Genomic DNA, 18,300 nt, shown 5'->3' with positions numbered 1-18,300 from the left:
AAGCGACCGAAGTCCGGCGCCGCTGTCCCGCAGCCGCTCGAATATCACCCGACCATCACACAACTGCAACACGATACACTGCGCCTCTTGTTCTACCCGCGCAGACAAATTCACCAAAAACGAACTTAATGCCGAGCTGGTTCTTGTCAAGTGCGCCGCCAAACCTACTGGGCTGCAACGCTTTCTCCTATGTCAGCACACCAGCAACACAAACATGACAACAATATCATCATGAAGACGAAACACACATCTCGTCCATGCCCCAGACGCTTTAGACTTTGCATCCAGCCAGCTTAGCATGTACCCACCAACACCCAACCATGACGGGATAATGCAATGCCGTCAATACATGACACGATGACTGCGCAGCGCACTGCATCTCAGACACGGAAGTTTGACGCTGTTGACTTACAGCTGCGACTGTCATGGCATGGACGGACTGGCGGCGGGTGAAGATGAAGCCCAACATAAGAGGCTGCGCGACGCCCTTTGCTTTCCTCGCTTTTCGCCATTTCAGACGTGCCTAAGCTGACAGCACCATGTCGCTGTCGACGCCTCCCCGTCCCCCCACGACGCCGTCACCGTCACCGTCACCGATCCGCTCACGGCCGTCGAGCACGCCCAGCTTCCGCGATGCCGTCCGCGCCGCGCGCAACCAACCCATGCCAACGGGCAAATACAAGGGCACGTGCCTCAAGGACGTGCCGTACCAGTACATGACATGGCTGCAGACGAACCGCGCGAGGTTGGCCCGCTTCCCGCAGCTGCAGGGCGCGCTGGAGGTGGTGGCGCGACAGGCCGTGCTGGGCATGAGGACGCCCACGCCTGCTACGGGGATGCGCACGCCGCCGACCACTGGGAGGGCAGGGCGGTATATTGGCAAGACGCGCGATGGTGCAAGTGATGCGTCGTACACGCCCAGTCGGCAAAGCGGTGCCTCGTCCACCGAGTCATCTTCTGCGTCTGGCCAGTCATCGAGCGCGTCTGGCGTCACGTCGTCTTCTGCGGGCACGACGGGCAGCGGGGACTCAGTTGCGTCAGAGCCGTCGTCGAGTGGCGGTCCTTCGAGCTTGGCTGGGTCAAACATTGACGTCCACATCCCATCAGTGCCTTCCTCATCCATCCCACCGTCCAGCCCCGATCTCTACGCCAATCCAACGCCGCCTCCACGCGAACATTCTCCCCACACACACCATTACACCCCTCCTGCCGAGGACTTCTTCACCCCGGCACCGCACCTGGACCATGTCGATGACGACGATGATATCCAACGCCAACTGCGCGCCGAGCAGTACAGTTCGTCGCCTGAGGCGGGTCGAGGTCGTGTGACGCTGAGGGTCGCAATGGACAGCGTGAGAGTGTCGCCGACGCGTTTGGTACCGCCGAGTTCGAAGGTGTCGCCTTCCTCTTCCCATGCATCGATATTGTCCACATCGCATGGTCCTCGGGCTGCGAGTGGCGCTTCAGCTTCGAACAAGACTGCATTGGTGTCGAATGCAGGCCTCTCATTTGATGTCGCTCGGTCGTCGGATAAGTTGGTTGCGAACCATACAAACGGTACTGATGGTGTGTCACTCTCCCACCATCCATCTATCTAGCTAACATGCACAGAAAATACACGCCTGCCAGACGCACCTCGACCCCAGAATGCACTACACACGCCGTCTGCTTCTCCGCCATCTTTGCGCAACACAGCACAAACTCCCTTGCCTTCAACTGAGCGTCCTAATGACATCCACGAGGAACATCACCCCACCTCCAGTCGCCGCAAGAAACGCCGCAACCCCTCATACAGCTCTTCGTCATCCGACGACGATGAAGTCCCATCCCGAAATCAGAACCACAAGCGCCGCCGCACGCACTCGCCCGTCTACGAACCGAAACTCAATCTGCAGCAGCTCTTCTGGCAGATGTCACAGGAGCAAGACACCAAACTCCGAAGCGCATGCAACGACTCGAAGATGTACATGCAGGGCCCGCTGCTAGAAAACATACGTAAGCAGGTCGCTACCGACTTGTCCAGCGTCGTCGACAATCTGCGCCAGGACCAATCGCAGTTGCATGCTCATATCAGTGGCGCGGCACGACAGCTGGAGAATGCCTTGTTGAAGGAGGTCCGCACTGGCATCACCCAAAATGCAGCACGCTTCGCCGAAGTGGAGCGCAGGATTGGCGAGGTAACGCGAAGTGGTGGAGAGCTTGCAAAGAGCGCGCATGATGTCGTCGTGAAAGTTGTTGACAGCGTCGGCAACAACCCCAACAACACCCTACAGAGGGCGACGAGCCTTGGAGATAGCCGCTTGGATGGCGTGGAGAAGAGGCAGGACGTCTCGCTCGAGATGCCCAAGGCCACGACTGATCCGCTTGTTGTGTCCACCCACGTCGCGTCACTACTCGCCGACTCGCTCAAGTATGCGGCACAGCAGAACAACGCCTCGGCAATTTTGGCATCGCTCCAGAAGATCCAATACCGACAGGAGCTCCGTCGCAAGTCGTCGGAATTGCTGAGGTTGCAGAGTCGCGTCTATGGATGTGCCGGTTCCACGCCCAGCTTTGCGCAAGTGCTGGCTTCCGTGTCTTCACACATGCCGACCAATCGAGCGTCCAACGTTATTGACGAACCTACGACCGATGATAACGAGTTCGAAAACACGAAACATACCGACCACTTGATCAGGCTGGTCGAACAGCAGCGCCGCGCGCATGAAGTCATGGCTCTTGCAAAGCATTACCGATTCGATGGAACAACTCGACGTCATTCGCTGCCGAAAGGGACGGGTCATGATGGGTCTCCCAACCACCCCACGTTTACATCTATCCTGGCCGACGTGAGCATGCAGCACCGCATCCTCGCCAGTCAGAAAGCAGTTCATGACGTCCTCAAGTACGCCGAGCAGCAAGCTGTCGCCTCCAAGCTCCTCACGTCAATCCATCGCAGTCAGTGTCAGGCGGAGATTCGGCAACTTCACATCATGACCAACATCAATGACATCCCACCCACGGTTCCAACCTTCACTTCCATCTTTGACAGCTTGACGCCCCGGCACGGTTCACTTGCTAGCCGCGCTTGCCAGAATGCACTTCATTCTTCAATGCTGGCAGAGCAGTGTGGAGTTGTTGGTCGGCTGCTTGGGGCTGTGCAGCAGGTGCGATGCGCTGCTGAGCCGCGTCCGCAGATAGCGATGTCGACGAGTCATCAGCCCATGCCCAATTTCGGTTGTATCCTGGGAAAGGTCGGCGACGAGTACAGCCGTGCTCGGCAGACAATCAACTCGACTCGGCTTGCGGAGCAGGCACAGCAGGCATACTCCATCATGATGACTGCTCATCGATACTGCCACGTTCGGAATTGTCCCAGCCAGCCTGTACCGATCGCTACGTCTCCATTCCCGACCTTTGCCACAGTTCTGAAGGACTTTACCCGCACCGTGCCCAAATACGCCAAGCTCGCCGACGTTGCAGACCGTGCCGCCATGCAGCTCACCAACGCGAACAGATTATCCACTCAGCATCGAGACGCGACTTACGTTCTTGTAGCGGCCCAGCGCTGCATGGACAAGCCGCACTTCCGCACTCATGATGTACACCTGCCTGCCACCCTACCGCCAATCCCCACCTTTGCCGCGACGCTTGAACGTACCACACTTACCAATGGCACCGCCCGCGCCGTTCTCGAGCACAAGACCTTGGTCAACGCCACAGCACAAGTCTCCGCGCACCTCACCAACACGACCAGACTATCTGCCCAGCTCCAATCCGCTACTCACACCTTGGCCATGGTCCAGAAATTCCAGTTCCGCGCCGAGAAACCATCCATACCCACCAACACCACCATGCCCGATCCTGATGTCCACCCCATTCTATCTGCAATCCCCGGTACCAAGCTCAATCTCGCCGTGTGGTCTCTCCACGATCAGTCTACTATCTTCGATCGCGACCGACGAATCCAGACCTTGGAAACAGCAGCTCTGAGGCTGCAGGATGCGGGGCTGTTGGCCAGGAGGGAGGGTAGGCGGCTGAGGGGGGTAGTCGGAGAATTGCAGGATGCGGGAGTAGTGGGAGCGATGCGCAGTTTGGAGTTGTGAGGTGGAATATGGCGAGATAAATCTGTGGAGGTATGGATGGGTTTGGAAATTCGATACGTAGTATTCCGGAATTCAATGACTTGCAGTCAACGTGCGTTTCATGTCGCTCGTGGGAATAACTCAAGGTGCAATGTTCAATCATCTTCATTGTCGCAGCTCTTCTCAGTTCGGGAACTTAGAAATCTGCATAAGCATTACCATTCATTCGATAACGCCAATGCCAATTCTATGCTTCTCGGAAGCGAGAGTCTAGATGGTGAAGGGAATCGTCAGTCGGGTTCCGCTTTGTCTAACTATTGCTGAGTTCTTTCCGTATCAGCCAGAATCGCTTTTCACTGCTCTTTTTGCGGGGCCTGGAACTTCCCGGGCAAAATCCCTGCTATGGATGCATGATATCACAGTGGAGTCTCGTGAAGTGGGGCGTAAGCACTGCGGATGACTTGTTATACGCTAAAAAGTGTGAGCTGAGGTGAATGAGCAATTTGTCTTGGTATTGCACTGCGGTTTTTGTTATTTCACCTCTTGGTCACCTCTCTTTCTTCTTTCTGTCGTTTCTCCTCCACGCAACGAATAAGAGTTAGCAATCGCATACGACCATGGGGAAACGAAAGTCTGTTGCCTAGATCACCACTGCTCCTGAACATCACTGACCAAAACGCAGAAGTGACTCAACGACCATAAACGATCACTCGTCTACTCGCCGTCGCCGTGGCTATCTGTCATCTGCCTCGACCCGCAACCTCGCCTTCCCCTCCCATGACGAACACGAGCACACCAAACAAGCAACCAGCTCCATCCGAGTCCACCGAAGCCACCACACGTCACGTCAACTACCCACTTCCGCTCACCAACCAGCAGTTCCCCACTGACAAAACCATCTTCCCCTTCACCCTTCTCCCCACCGAACTCCGACTAAAAATCTGGAGCCTAATGACCCCGCTCAACGGCCTCCCCGCCTCCTACCGCGGCCTCTTGCTCTCCTCCCGCGCTATGTACGCCGAAGGCCGGACCGAAATCCTACGCAGCGTGGCTCGCCTGTGGAGCTCATACGAGACGGAATGGCGCACCACGCTTTCTCGAGACGGACATTTTACTGCATCCGCAATCCGACGAGCTTGGCGGGTGTGTGTATCATCGCGGCGCGGGTCCCGGCGTATGAGATCGTGGATGGTGTGAGGTGTGATGTTCGGAGGGGGTATCGCGTGGAGGATCCGCGGTTTGGGAGGCTGGATGGGCTTTGTTTGGGGCGGAAGATGGCGCTTGAGGGTTGTGTGGAGGGGTGTGTGGGGGCGCTGAGGTGTATGGTTGCGCGGGAGGGTTGCGGGGGATGGGGGGATGGGGGGATGATGTATGTGGTGGATTGACGGGTGGAGCTGCGACTGGGACTGGTTTGTGTTGAGTGGACTTTTTGTGGAAGTTGAGTGTGCTTCCGAGACTCTTGTTTTGAAGTATGGTCAGATTGCTTCGAGCGTTGTGTTGCTTGGACATAAACTCTCAGAAGATTGCGCGGGATAAGCATCATAGTGCCGATTGTCAAGAGAAAATTCCAGTAGGTCCTGCTTGTAATAAACATGGGTTTGACGCAACACCCCTCTCTGAGCCACAATGATTCAAATGTGTATAGTTTAAAATCACCACCATCCAACGATGCAAGAATCTATCCAGCCTGTGAAGTTGTAGGTACTCTACCCACATCATGATGAAGTCCGAAGCGATGATGAGTGGTATTTACCAAAGTCTTCCCGATTTCTGCCAGAACATGAACATACCTCACTGCTCCAGCACAGTATGATGCTGCCGAACCAACGCAATTGGTATGTCTTTACACGGTAGCACTTACTTCTGGCATAATAAGATGTTTTGCAGGATCGACACTCCGGGCCCTGGTGTCGAGGTGTTCGTGTCGGCAACCCAGGAAGTACAACCACCTCGGTCCTCACAATTAGACACTTATAAGACTAGTGAAGAATTCACAGAAACGATTCTTCGTGTCTGCATTCTAGAACGCTTACCTCGCTATGTGGTGAGCAAACAAGCCTGGTAAGAAATGTGGGGCGAGGAGCTGTGAGAAATTCCATAATGCATCCACCTACGACTAGAAGAACTGCGGCTAGAAAATGCTTGGATGCCATGGATTGGGGAACACAATGCAAGCGAGATGCTGCTTGAAATTGAAACGCCATCTTACTCAGGGAATCCACTCTCGCCTCCACGCTTTTTACAATCGTGGGGTAGCCCTCCGTAGAGATTGGCGCCAGTACGCCGAATGTATGCGTCACGAAGACGAGCTGCGGTCTATAAGTTGCATACTGGGGGCTGTACAGCGGAATTTTCGAAGGGCTTGGTAGTATATATCTTGGGTGGATTCAGTAAAGAGCAATGCTGTTAGAAGTGAACGGAGGAGGATACTGATTTGGGAATGAATGGACGGACGTCTTGGAAACCTCCGAATTTCGCAAATGTCATGAAAAGTTTACATTTTCGAGACGAGGTTGGGCGAGATTCGATGTGCTACTTATTCCGTGGTATAGCTCTTGTCTTTTCAATTACACGGTCCAGAGCCCATTTCAAGTCTTTGGAAACGTCCCCGCACACAAAAGAAGTGAATATCGTGCCAACCATACGATGGCTGAAGATACTTGACCACTCTCATGAGTAGAGGAACGAGTGGAAGCAGTCACAGTAGGAGTAAGAAAAGCCTTCGAGAAGAGTGGCAGAAAGAAAAGCATGTCAGTATGGAAGGAGAATGCAAAGACGGCTAAAGACAAATCTGGTAGAGAAGAGAACCCGAAGAGGCTGAAGAACACGCAGTGTACGAACACATGAGTGTGAATAGGATACGGAAGAGTTGGTAGCTCAAGGCCTGCTCCTATGAATTGACCAGTCCGCCTCCGGAAGCTAGGGTCGAACTATCACTTTCTATCGACTCGCCACACTCTCCCCTATATCCTCCCCACTCAGTCACGCAACCCCTTCCCTCGCTGCAACCAAAAATTGTCTCCAACCCCGAGCAATCATAGATACCGGAACGCGGCAGTAATGCACCAGCGCTCTACACCCACTTTCCCGCGAAGAAACGCACATACAATCACCGTGTGCTGCAGCGCATCGAAAAGTCTTCGCCTCTTATCTCTGCATCTTCAAACCCCCATTTGCAGCAGCGCACTGTGCATCGTCGCTGCCTAGGAAACACATCTCGAAAACTCAGCGGGATCGTCTTCAGTTTACCGCGGCTGCGTTTCGTGGTCCAACCAATCGATGCCATACGGCAAGATGCCTCGAACATTTCAATCACGCGATGCCTCGACAGTATTCGAACAGCCTAACAAATTTGTCTGTCATGATACGCGTCCCGATGCAGTGGGGATGAGTATACACAGCCCCCTCCGCCACCATATATATGCAGGGTCAGCGATGCATCGTCGTCTGCGGAGATCGACTCCGAGTGTTTGTGTAAGAGTGTAGAGTGTTTGTGCGGAAGGTGGCGGAGCAGCAGGAGGCCGAGGGTGCGCGTAAGGCCCTAAAGTCTGTTTGAAAGGTAGGACATGGTTTGCTCTCCGGATTTTGTACGCTTGCTTCGTGTGGTTCCACGGTTTTGTAAATTTAATGACAGTGCGGCGTCTTCCTACAGACGTATGGTTCGATTTTCTACAGGTTGAGCCAGCGGTATCGTGGGGCAGCGAAGTTTGCGCCTGGGAGGAGGTAAGTTGATACGAGGCTGCCATGGACGTTGTCTTTATTGTTGATGACGTGGAGCAAGAAGGCGGAGTCTGCGGCGATGGTCGGCGGGAACAACCGAGTGAAGATATTTTTAGGTCATGTCAACTCCGGCTGCTTTAAGGGAGAGAATTCCAGAGCTGCCCTGCGTGTTAAGTGTGCTGTTCCTCTGGCGGTATTCCAGGCCGTTCCGTTGCTCAAGATTGTGTCTGCGTGTCTTCGTGGTGGATGTCCCGGCCTCGAGATTTCCAAAATATGACTGCGTGAGACGTTGTCGCAATGGTTGTATTCGTGCTTGCTGTTCAAAGAGATGTGCGGCTGCGTGATGGTAGTATTGGTGAGAAAGGATCCTGTCGAATTGAAGCTAGAAAAGTTACACCAGGGCAGATTATTTGCACGCGAGAAGCCGATATAGAACATACACATAATGTACCATACATGTCTCGCCATATCTTTGCCAGATGCAACGTCTCGACCCACCTCACTGCCTCAGCAACACCGCAGCGTCGAGCTTCCTCCAGTTCCAAGGCCCAGATCATTTGTCCAGAACTGCATATGCGTTGGTGGCTGGGTTGCTCAACAACATCTATGCCTCAAGTCTCACTGCCGTGCGCACCAACCAAGGAGTATATCCAAAAGTTTGTGCAAGGAGTCAAGATAGTAAAGCGTGGTTAACTTGCCGCACTCACCAAAGTCACAGACAGCGGTACAAACGGTGGATGGCTGATTCGCTGGCTCCCCGCTTCACAGCGAAGAAAAGAGCTACTCCTGCGCTCGAGCATTCCAGAATTGTCCTCCTTCCACTGTCTGCACGGAAGGTCTGTTTCACCGGTATGCGTATAGGTCGCGCGTGGGGCGAACACACTGCTATTGATGTGAAAAGCCCAGCTGCAGCGACCAGTCGCTAATCAGGCGAAAGTCGTTCTCCGCGCTAAGATGCGAACCGAGCTCGAGGAGCGGGGAGGAAGTAGGCCGTGGACGATAGCATTGATACGGAGATAGAGGTAGCGGGCCGACTAGAGAGGAGCTGAATCAGATGAGGGGTATGGGCTTCAATCTCCAGCGCGAGCATCTTCGACATGATCGGTCCCGCAAATTCCTGCATGCGCATCATGCGCTTAGGCATGATCGTCAGCAGGATCTCCACAAGCTGCGAGGCCATCTTGCTGAGAACTGAGTGCGCCGGCTCGAGCACACGCGCCAGATCTTGGGCAGGACCATGAAACTAACATGCATTCGCTGAGCTAGAGTCGTGATGCAAGTGTATTCGCTAGGTCGATGGATGCAGGATAAAGCGAAGCATGCGATGTATCGTGGCAAAGCGGACATGCGGGCGCAGATGGTCGTTGACCACGTCGAGTCTCGGAAGGCTTTCGCAACAAATTTGGATGCCAATCTTGCAACAGATGCACCACGTCCAAACGAAGACACGGCGATCCCTGAGAAATGGCGAACGGTAATGACAGAGTCTGTGGACGGCTTCCTCAGGAACCAGCAGCTCTAAGTCAGCCCCGAAGCGACGCAACGGACGATGGACGACAACCCCTTGCTCAGATGCATCGCAGGTAGGGCGAGCAGTCAGCGCCATAGCTGTCAAGAGTTCAAGCAGCAATCATGGACACAATCGAGGCGCGGCTCAATGAAGATGTCATGCGCGAGGTGTCGGCGCTTGGGAGAACAACCGAAACACAAATGGGAGGGGTTGTCGTGAAGCAACTCGAGCATGTCATGGAGGCGGACATGTTCGAAAAGCAGCGCGTGGACGACGAGTTGGTCGAGACGCAGACAGCGACGACTGCCGCCGAGGTTGACAAAGATGTGGCCGAACAGGAGACATGCTGGGCAGGTGGGAAAAGCTGCAGAGGGTGAGGAGGTTGGTGGAGCTACAGAATGAATAGCTTAGGGCCAGCTAACATAATCGCAACGGCGACGGGACAGTGGCATGGAACCGACGGCAAACCATGATGATGCGGGGGACGATTCGGAGTGAGATTCGATGGACAGCGAGCACGTGTTTACGCGTGTGATTCATGTAGAAGTGTTTCTCGAATGCTGATTGGCGCTGTGCGTGCTAGAGTCGAATTGGGCCTCTTGGCACGGCCACCACCGACGCAGACACACGACTCCGCCCGATGAGATATGTCGACACACAAAGCCTGTCGACCGATGAGGCGTGACGACGCACGAAGTCTCTCGATGAGCATCAGACAGCAACATAACGATGCCAGGCAGAAGCATCGCCATGTCTCGAGCCGGTCACTCCTGATAGCCGGCTGCAGTGCTATCTGAGCCAGGCGGTTCCACATCCTCGCTGCCGCGGCACCCCCCGTCACAACGTCTAATGCGGAAACACGGCCAGGTACTCGACCACCAACGGCGACGCGGCCCTCAAGACGCGCTGCCAGCCACACGTCGACCGGATGACCGACTGGCACGACCACCGCGGCCACCGCAACCACGAATGCCGGCTTGAACCTTCCTGCACTCAGCAATGCCACGCCCGGCAACACCGAGGACATCAACATCCTGTTCCGACAAGGCAGCAAGACAAACGCCGGCGTGAGCAAAGTATAAAAGGAGAGCACAGCTCTGAAGAAGAGACTGGGCGATGTAGAGGGTTTGCTTGGAAGCCGAACGGGCGAAAGGGCTATGAGTGTCAATGAGCACACGAGTGCTGAAGAGGTCAGGCAGATGGCTGACTCATTCGGCATGGCAGATACGGGGAGATATGGGCCTCCAGCTCTGACCGATTCCACCCTGATCTCGCCTGTGTCGCCACCAGCAGCTCCCACAGCAACGAAGCGCATGCCCGGCCATGCTCCCAGATCCACCGACACAGCAAGCCAAGTTCCGGCCAACACTCCACGGTGTATCAAGAAACACACGTCGACCTTGGTATCAATCAAGGCTCTGCAAATTCCGCTCTCCCATCCAAGAGCGACTATGCCCCTTCGTGCTGCAAAGGCAAAGTAATCAGGGGAATGCAAGATGATGGGGCAGTGGGAGCAATGCGAGGGTTGGAGTTGTGAGATGGGATGCGAGGATCAAACACGTCGGGGCTTAACATAGACAGTAGATGTGTATACCAACTTACCATCTTCTTCGTTTGCCTTCTCTCCGGTGTGCTCGACATTTGATGTTGTTATATCTGAACAGACCGATTATATAGACTCATTGCTAAGCCTCAGAATAGGAATTCAGACAGGCGAACCCCTAGCCTAGCTTGCAGCGATACGAAATTTTAGTGTCATTGCCATGTCCACGGCTAGGACTTTTAGCGTGCTCGCATGTCTGCCAGCACGACGTGTCTTCACCGTGGACTGCTGTCGATCGATTGTTCGAAGCTGAAATAACACGAAGCCTACATCTCTCTCGCCATCATACAAAACAGCACCCCCTGCTCCAAGACACCTCACTCGCACCACTATGTCGAACTCTCTTCCCCTCCTCCCCCAGCCATTCCCTTCGCCTCGGCGCGACAGCGTCTTAGACCATATTGAACAAGCATTCGAAAAAGCTGCACCAGAACAGATAATCAAGCTGAAAGCTCTTGAGCTAGCTATGCGGCACTGGGACTTCCAGAAATCCCCAATTGCGCAATCACCGACGCTCCTTTCTGTAGTTGAGGCGATGTTCTTCGCCAAGAACAAGTTCAGTACACCAGAGAGTCGTGCCAACGGTCTCTTTGGCATCCTGCAGCACCTTATCCAAAAGGTGCTCTTTGCGTCAGGGTTTGATAATGATTCTACATTTTTCTTAGTTTGCTTCAATGTTAAATTTCATCATTAGTTATCGCATGTTCGTATATTCGTGGACCAATATGCAAAATACCCTCATAGCGTACGCGAGACAGAATGGCAGCGTTAAGGCGGTACCACAATGTCTCGATGTGCCATATATTCAATTGAGGCGATATCAAGACATAGGTCTGGTGCAACACTCGTCATCATCAGATTTTGAGGAGTCTGAGGAGGAGTCTGACGTTGAGCGCCTTCTTCCCGGCGATGCGCTTCTTGATCCTCACGCCATACTACCGTATGAGGAAGAGATTGCCCTCAATTTTGAGGGCACATTGGGCGCTGTGCTTCAGAACAACGACCGGTATTTTGCTATCACAGCCGGACATGTTGTAGCATCGCATGATGCGATGGAGCTCCAGATAACCCGGAGTGATCTCCGCGTACAGATGAAGCGGATCTGGCCTAAAATGGCGATACCGTCGACGCACTGGCAAGAGTTTGAGGCTGGCATCTTAGAAATTGAAAAGGCCGATTTCGAAGCTTTCTTCAAAAAGACATCCTCGCGAATTGATATATATCATTTCAACCGTCCAGACTGGACTTTTATGATGGTCGATCCGCGAATCCTGGACTACCAACGATGTCGCTACTACAACTTGCTATGGAGCTGCAAACAGAAGGCCATAGAAGTTTTCAAGCAGGGCGCACAGACGCGTCTCACCAAAGGCCGTCTCGATGGTATAGTACTAGTACCTCCAGAAGATTGGTACCTACATTCTGGGAGCGATTCGAACGAAGGGAGCGATAGCGCTTCGAATACATCGACCAATTCCCTGTCTGAAGATGTAGCAAGTGCAGATTGCGGAGATAGGATAGTAGTGTTCCTAGGATTAGTCAAGGCAGCCGACGGCCAATTTTCGGAGAAGGGCGATTCGGGGGCGTTGGTTTTTGCCCAAGACAGCCACAACACGACCGTACCCTTAGGGGTACACTTGGGAAAGTCTACGTTGTGGAATGCTGCCCTTTTCCTGTCTTTGGAAGCATTCGCAGCAGTTGGAGAGAAGCCCGAGCACCAGTGGGATTTGACCTTTCTTTGAAAAGCTCCTTGGTAGTGAAGTAGGAAGGGATACGTGTCTTTGCATTCTATGTTTTATCAACAATCACAGTTACTTTGTGTTCAAAATTTGAGATTACTTTCTTTGTCCTCCGAATAACTTATAGCTTGTGTTCCCACTCATTTTCTCTTGTTTCTCGCGTTGTGTTGAGGGTCATGGTAATTTCTACCCTTATTCCTCTTCATTCTATGCATATTCGATCTGGTTCTTGTACACCTCCCTGCTTTCACAGACTCATCTTTCCGCTTACCATATTCTGCTTTCGATGATGTATCTTTCTTCGCGTTCGACCAACAAACCAGGGCTCGTCAGTCAGTGGGGACACATCCTTAATATTATTGTAAGGCTTATTTCAGGAGTATTCTCAAATATTCACTGACGCAAATGCTCTGCCACAATCTATCCAGGGCGCTCAGTTTGCACAAACAATGCTTATGATCCGATTGGTATCTCTCCTTCACCTCGGCGATGTGGCACACTTCCGCTCATCCCTGGACATCTAGGCAACTTCTCCACGAAACGAACAGGTCCGAGGAAAGTAGCACTCAATGGACAAGAGTGACCCGCGAATTATTCGAGACGTGCGTCTTCGTTTCCAAGGCAGCGCATACTCATGCATATCCAAAATGTCATCAACTTCCACGTCACTGCCACATCTCCATGTCTGGTTTGCCAACGACGTGCTTGGCGTCGCGTGACAGGCACGAGATGATGAGCAATCAGCGCGTCCGCCTCGTCTCGGGTTTCACCGCGCGTTTGCAATAACGCACAAGTACTCGCCAACATCTCCTCCGCTTCCTCACGTGCGCACGTGCGACAGTACTCGCGCTTCGCAACTCGATATTTTCCGGATCACCGTCACCGCGCTTTGCACCTCACACCAATCAATGTGAACGAGCGCGACCCAGTCTCTCCTTGGCTTCCTCACACCCGCCTCCCGAATCGCTCCAGACAACCGCAACGACAGCCTCACGCTCTCCAAACGCCATGAGACGGTCTAATCAACCGCTGAACTGCGACAAGCAGACTATCTCGCCGGACTGCCCACGGCGAAAAGCGACACTGCTCCGCCTCCGCCCTTAGTGAGCCACTGGCGACAGCTGACGTTGAAATACCGCATTAGCGAAAGTAGCCACACTGCGAGCAACAGGATTGACGCGCCGCCGCTGCAGCAGGTCCAGGAGGAGGCTCATATCATGCGACTCATAACCAGCGCTCGCATCCCAACAAGAGTGCTTAGCGAGGGCGACACGCTCAGTTTGGATGACAACACAGATTCAACTGGAATGGAGCCGAGGAGGTGGCCAAGGTCCTCGGGTTCGCAGATTTGCTCGAAATCCGTTATCTCCTCCAAGTCAGACCCGTGGCAACGCGACAGGCCCAACTGCCTCATAAGCCGGCGAGCTCAATGGCGATCCTTCATCCTCAACTCACAGTCTTTCTGCCGCCCTGACCATTGGCAAAGATAATTTCATGACAAACAAGACACGCCCTCGTAGCATTGGATGAGGTCCCGGCACCTCGCTGCGCAATCGACCAGCGTTGGAGACGCACGTTGGGTTCGACTACATCGAAAGAGTCGGTGACTGGAATGGTGAGGTGAACCTATCTTGCGCCGAATACGCCCATTAACTTTCGATGGCAGGACCCAAATACCAACAAACATGAGTACCCCCTCTGCTCCAAGCCCGTCACACTTCTCCGTCGTTCGTCCCCGCCATGCCGTGGGTACCTCGTATCCTCTACACCCGCGTCTCCTCAGCACTGCTGACGCGAGCAGACCATTTCGTGTACGCGACATGCTTGAACAAATCGTCGCGAGAGCGCACTCGAGGTCTTTTGGCAGCCTAAACTCCGCGGTGCACCATCGGCTCACCGTGTGCCATCTCGACGTTCACCCAGCCAACTACCGAGGGAGTCGGCGTTACCTGCAGTGTAGTCTCGAGTCCAAGCGCCATGCGACGGTATTAGTATCCGGCTGGTGTATGGCAGTAAGCCTTTCTCCTCCCACATATCGAGCTCAGCTAACAAAGCCAGACGTTGTGCGACGACTGCTTCAGCTCGCAGTCAGTAATCCGTCGTCCTCGCCACTTCAAACTTGGTAGGCAAGACATCCACTTCGCCGGCCTGGCTCGCAATTTTCTGCCTAAGATTGAGAACGTGAAACATAGTTGCAGTAAACAACCGTCGTCCTTCTCTGTTCGAGCTTACACCTGACACCTATAGACTACGCAACCTGCGCTCCTTACCTCACTCGCTTTGGGACCCCTAGTGCTACGTTGCACAAGCATGACTCCGAGATTCCCACTCCATCACCGTTCTAGCACGACTTCGACGTTTGTATTGCATTGCTACATCGAGGTACAATGGCCACGCTTCTGCAAGGCGAAATATCTATGTTTCACACCCACGAGGCGGCCTTGACTGACCCCGACGAGGTACCGCCGACGGACATTACGGCTGAGGTGTCGAGGACAGAGAGGAGCGGTCAGCTATGAGAAGTGCTACAGCAGGGTTTGGGGAGAATCAAGAGTTGTTAGTAGTTGTTGGTCGCCACAGTTGGTAAGCACCATGTATCATGAGCATATTGATTTGCTATTGCGCTTGGACATGACAGTTTGCCAAATGGATAAGCATATTGCGGCGGTTGGTGTTCATCGGGGGTCAACGATGTATGATTGTTTTTCTAGGATATTCTCAGACTTGGGTGCGGATTTAGGTCGAGCATAATGAACTCTTATCACCATCATCGTCATGCGATGTTGCGAGAGCTTGTAGATCTGGCAGCTGTATATTCCGCCAAATAGTCTCTCATTAGCCACACTAGTACTGTCGAACTCGGCACAAGGACAGGCAAGAGAACAGAGTAATAGTTCTCAGAGCCTGGACGACCGGCATGTCGACATCGAAGCATGGCTCTACACAAATAATTTGTCGACGAGATAGGGATAATCAGCAGCTTGCAAAGGCTTGAGTTCCTTGTCAGCAACCTCCTCATGGTACAATGAGTTCGCGGTAATCCGGCACACTTCTAGAATTGAAGTGAAGCACTGAGCTTGTATCTCCGCCATACTCACCTTCACTACTGCGCAGCCCCGCCATGACCTCACCGCACCATGCTTATCGACGAAATCCCAGCGTGACCTCAGCTGCCGACCGCTTCACCTCATCGCACCACACCCCATCACTATCGCAGCTGTTGCGGCGGCGGAACCTCAACTCCAGCGCCATCACCATAACGCTTCACCAGCTCCTCCTACACGCCTGAGCCTCTTCAGAAGCAAATCTCTCGCTCCAACCTTTCACAAATCGCTACCAATACGTGGTAAGCCGTCACTTTGCCGCTGGCAAGGAACAACTAATGCGCAATGTTCAGCAGCGAGAAGATTCAAGACGCAAAGCAAAATGCCGAATTACACCATCACCTACAGCGCTCCGACCGTTACTTATACCCCGCCGCCCGCTGCACCGTCGACATCGAGGACAGACAGCCCGCTCCTCCTCCTCCGCAACGAAATGCACCTCCTCACGTTCCCAATCAGTACAGCCACGGCTAATGCTACCGTCACCACCACTGCCACCGAAACTGACACGACGCCCTTCCCGAGCCTCACCTCAACGCCCTCTAGCGTCCTCGCATGCCTATTCACATACATCGCCGATCTTGAGCTCGAGTGCGCCATCGTGATCGACGAAGCATCTCAACTGAGGATCCAGGCTGAGCTTGTGGAGGTGCGACGCCAGGTGGAGATGATTCGAAAGGCTAGGCAAATCTAGGCTTAAACACTGAGCAAAAGGTAGAATACGCGAGATATCCAGGCGAGCCAACAAATCTGCACGTCGAACATGGCTCTCGGTGAACTTGGCAGGATAGTTTCAGTGCTACACTCAGTCTCGGACAATGGGCTTTTAGCTGTACACAGAATAAGAGAATAGCCAAATGATAGCACAGCTCACATGCTCAGAGAAATCTTCTGAAACAACGTATTCAATGAAGCACAAATCGGCCCAAAGCGAATGTCCAATCTAACAGTACATTTGCTCGAACCAAGCAGCCGGAGTGTCGGATCACCTTATATCTTCAAGCGCATGCGGGCAATCCATCAACTCATCAAGCACCTCCTTCCAAGACTCCGCGTCCTCCTTAGTCCCAAACGCCAACCACACCACCTCCCCCGCCCACTCCAAAACCACATGTCTCACCTCGACAAACCATCTCGCCACTATCCATTCGGAGTCCCCCGCCATCTCACAAGCCCTCAAACACCACCTCTTAGCATAGCCGACTATCGGCCCCTCAACCACGGCGCAAACCGCGTATTCCAGGTGAATCGTAGCAAAGTCCTCCTGGCCGGCAGCTTTTCGGATCTCCAGCTTGTCGTGTTGTAACGTCATGTACACGTGTGTGAGTTTGGTGAATGCGTTGTTGAGACGAGAAGCGCGTAGGGATATGCTGAGTTGAAGCAGTTCGATCCCGGGTCGGAGTTGTTGGAGTCGAGGACGTTGGAAGTTTTCGGCTGGTGGGGAGTGTGTGTCATGGTTTGTGGGATGAGGACGGCGTTCTGGTTTACTCTGGCCGTGGGGTATATGCTGCATTGCGGGCTTGTTGCGAATAGGAGCATTGTTGATGTTGTTCGTTGTGCTTGCTTTACGGAGCGCATCGAGCGTTGATTCGGTGAGCTTGCTACTCAATGTGTACCGTGATGAGTGCACGAATTCAGCGGGGAAGCTGTAGTTGTGGAGTTGGTTGCTGTGGTGGTGGGCGTCTTGCAAAAGGCGCGGCTCATGGTCGAGCTGGGAGGAATCTGCAAGACGAAAGGGGAGAGAAGGGCTCTGGCTCACATCGCTCATCACGAAGGGATTTCCCGCAGTAATTATGGGGCGTGATGTCAAAGATAGAAGTAGATGGCAAGGCTGTGTGGGATTGGAGGCGGAGACTTATATGTATCTCGCACCCTGATCCAGCAAACACAGAGCACAGTATGTTGTGTAGTAGCGTTGGCAAGGTAAGGAGCTTCCAGAATGTCGACTCAAGGAAGCAGATGGTTCAGAGTAGTGTCAAAGTGGTTGTTCTATATTTCACTTCAGAACAAAAGGATTTTGCTAGGAGAGGATGACATGGAGTACTAATCAGATCGGGTTTGAATTCATGTCTGTCTTGGCTTTAATGATGCGAATTCAAAATGATAGAAAACAACGAGCTGCTCACTCTAGTACGTAGACCACTGTCATTCGATTGGTATATGTCATCTGCTCAGTTTGCACTTCTTCTGTCCCCTCGAACGTATCCCCTCACACGCCTCTAGCTTACGCTTCGCTGTAGGTCTATTCGTTGTATCCAGACGTTCTGCCTAGTCATGGTCAACAAAGATACATCGCTATGTCAACTGAAATGCTCACCTTCTTCTTCCATGTTTGAATCCACAACTGCCGACCGAAAGCCTGCAGTTCTAATGCGAGCGCCTGGAAGAGTTCCTCGTCCTCGACTGCCGTGTACTCATCAGACCACCATCCCGGCGGACCGCATGGTCCGACCTTTTGCTGCATGACAAGAGTAGTACTTTCTGCTGTGTGGAAAGAGAGCGGGCAAGAGCTCGGGTTTCTGGTGCTGTGGTCGAGGTTTCTGGAAAAAAGGTTGATGGC

The 18,300-nt window shown here is 53.3% G+C and overlaps 7 protein-coding genes across 7 annotated transcripts; 5 read left to right on the top strand and 2 right to left on the bottom strand.

The window, feature by feature from the left end:
• Positions 1 to 56: 56 nt before the first annotated feature.
• On the top strand, positions 57 to 4,376 carry P153DRAFT_435768 (uncharacterized protein). Its single transcript, XM_033673173.1, has 2 exons — positions 57 to 1,566; positions 1,612 to 4,376. Exons 1-2 carry the CDS (start codon positions 540 to 542, stop codon positions 4,083 to 4,085), a joined length of 3,501 nt encoding a protein of 1,166 aa, XP_033518091.1. The 5' UTR covers positions 57 to 539; the 3' UTR covers positions 4,086 to 4,376.
• A 173-nt stretch (positions 4,377 to 4,549) lies between these two features.
• Positions 4,550 to 5,342, top strand: P153DRAFT_401749 (uncharacterized protein). Its single transcript, XM_033671937.1, has 2 exons — positions 4,550 to 4,695; positions 4,747 to 5,342. Exon 2 carries the CDS (start codon positions 4,842 to 4,844, stop codon positions 5,259 to 5,261), a length of 420 nt encoding a protein of 139 aa, XP_033518090.1. The 5' UTR covers positions 4,550 to 4,695; positions 4,747 to 4,841; the 3' UTR covers positions 5,262 to 5,342.
• Positions 5,343 to 7,896: 2,554 nt separating this feature from the next.
• Positions 7,897 to 10,935, bottom strand: P153DRAFT_361819 (uncharacterized protein; the record flags this gene model as incomplete). The annotated part of the gene is made up of 7 exons (XM_033667022.1): positions 7,897 to 8,166; positions 8,225 to 8,351; positions 8,747 to 9,027; positions 9,130 to 9,392; positions 9,590 to 9,685; positions 9,988 to 10,693; positions 10,897 to 10,935. The coding sequence occupies 7 exons, from the start codon at positions 10,933 to 10,935 to the stop codon at positions 7,897 to 7,899; spliced, it is 1,782 nt and encodes a 593-aa protein (XP_033518089.1).
• Positions 10,936 to 12,137: 1,202 nt separating this feature from the next.
• P153DRAFT_371504 (uncharacterized protein) lies at positions 12,138 to 13,007 on the top strand. Its single transcript, XM_033669274.1, has one exon. It carries the CDS (start codon positions 12,148 to 12,150, stop codon positions 12,637 to 12,639), a length of 492 nt encoding a protein of 163 aa, XP_033518088.1. The 5' UTR covers positions 12,138 to 12,147; the 3' UTR covers positions 12,640 to 13,007.
• Positions 13,008 to 14,224: 1,217 nt separating this feature from the next.
• P153DRAFT_147706 (uncharacterized protein) lies at positions 14,225 to 15,105 on the top strand. The gene is made up of 3 exons (XM_033662169.1): positions 14,225 to 14,648; positions 14,695 to 14,833; positions 14,884 to 15,105. The coding sequence occupies exons 1-3, from the start codon at positions 14,322 to 14,324 to the stop codon at positions 14,979 to 14,981; spliced, it is 564 nt and encodes a 187-aa protein (XP_033518087.1). The 5' UTR covers positions 14,225 to 14,321; the 3' UTR covers positions 14,982 to 15,105.
• A 658-nt stretch (positions 15,106 to 15,763) lies between these two features.
• P153DRAFT_435764 (uncharacterized protein) lies at positions 15,764 to 16,611 on the top strand. Its single transcript, XM_033673172.1, has 2 exons — positions 15,764 to 15,982; positions 16,034 to 16,611. The coding sequence occupies exon 2, from the start codon at positions 16,063 to 16,065 to the stop codon at positions 16,432 to 16,434; it is 372 nt and encodes a 123-aa protein (XP_033518086.1). The 5' UTR covers positions 15,764 to 15,982; positions 16,034 to 16,062; the 3' UTR covers positions 16,435 to 16,611.
• A 114-nt stretch (positions 16,612 to 16,725) lies between these two features.
• P153DRAFT_391290 (uncharacterized protein) lies at positions 16,726 to 17,508 on the bottom strand (the record flags this gene model as incomplete). Its single annotated transcript, XM_033671038.1, has 1 exon — positions 16,726 to 17,508. The coding sequence occupies one exon, from the start codon at positions 17,506 to 17,508 to the stop codon at positions 16,726 to 16,728; it is 783 nt and encodes a 260-aa protein (XP_033518085.1).
• Positions 17,509 to 18,300: the final 792 nt, after the last annotated feature.

The sequence above is a fragment of the Dothidotthia symphoricarpi genome (genome assembly GCF_010015815.1).
Source record: "Dothidotthia symphoricarpi CBS 119687 unplaced genomic scaffold P153scaffold_27, whole genome shotgun sequence".
NCBI classification, from domain to species: Eukaryota; Fungi; Ascomycota; class Dothideomycetes; order Pleosporales; family Dothidotthiaceae; genus Dothidotthia; species Dothidotthia symphoricarpi.
The sequence above is the reverse complement of the archived record's forward strand: the minus strand, read 5'-3'. Positions and strand labels throughout refer to the sequence as shown.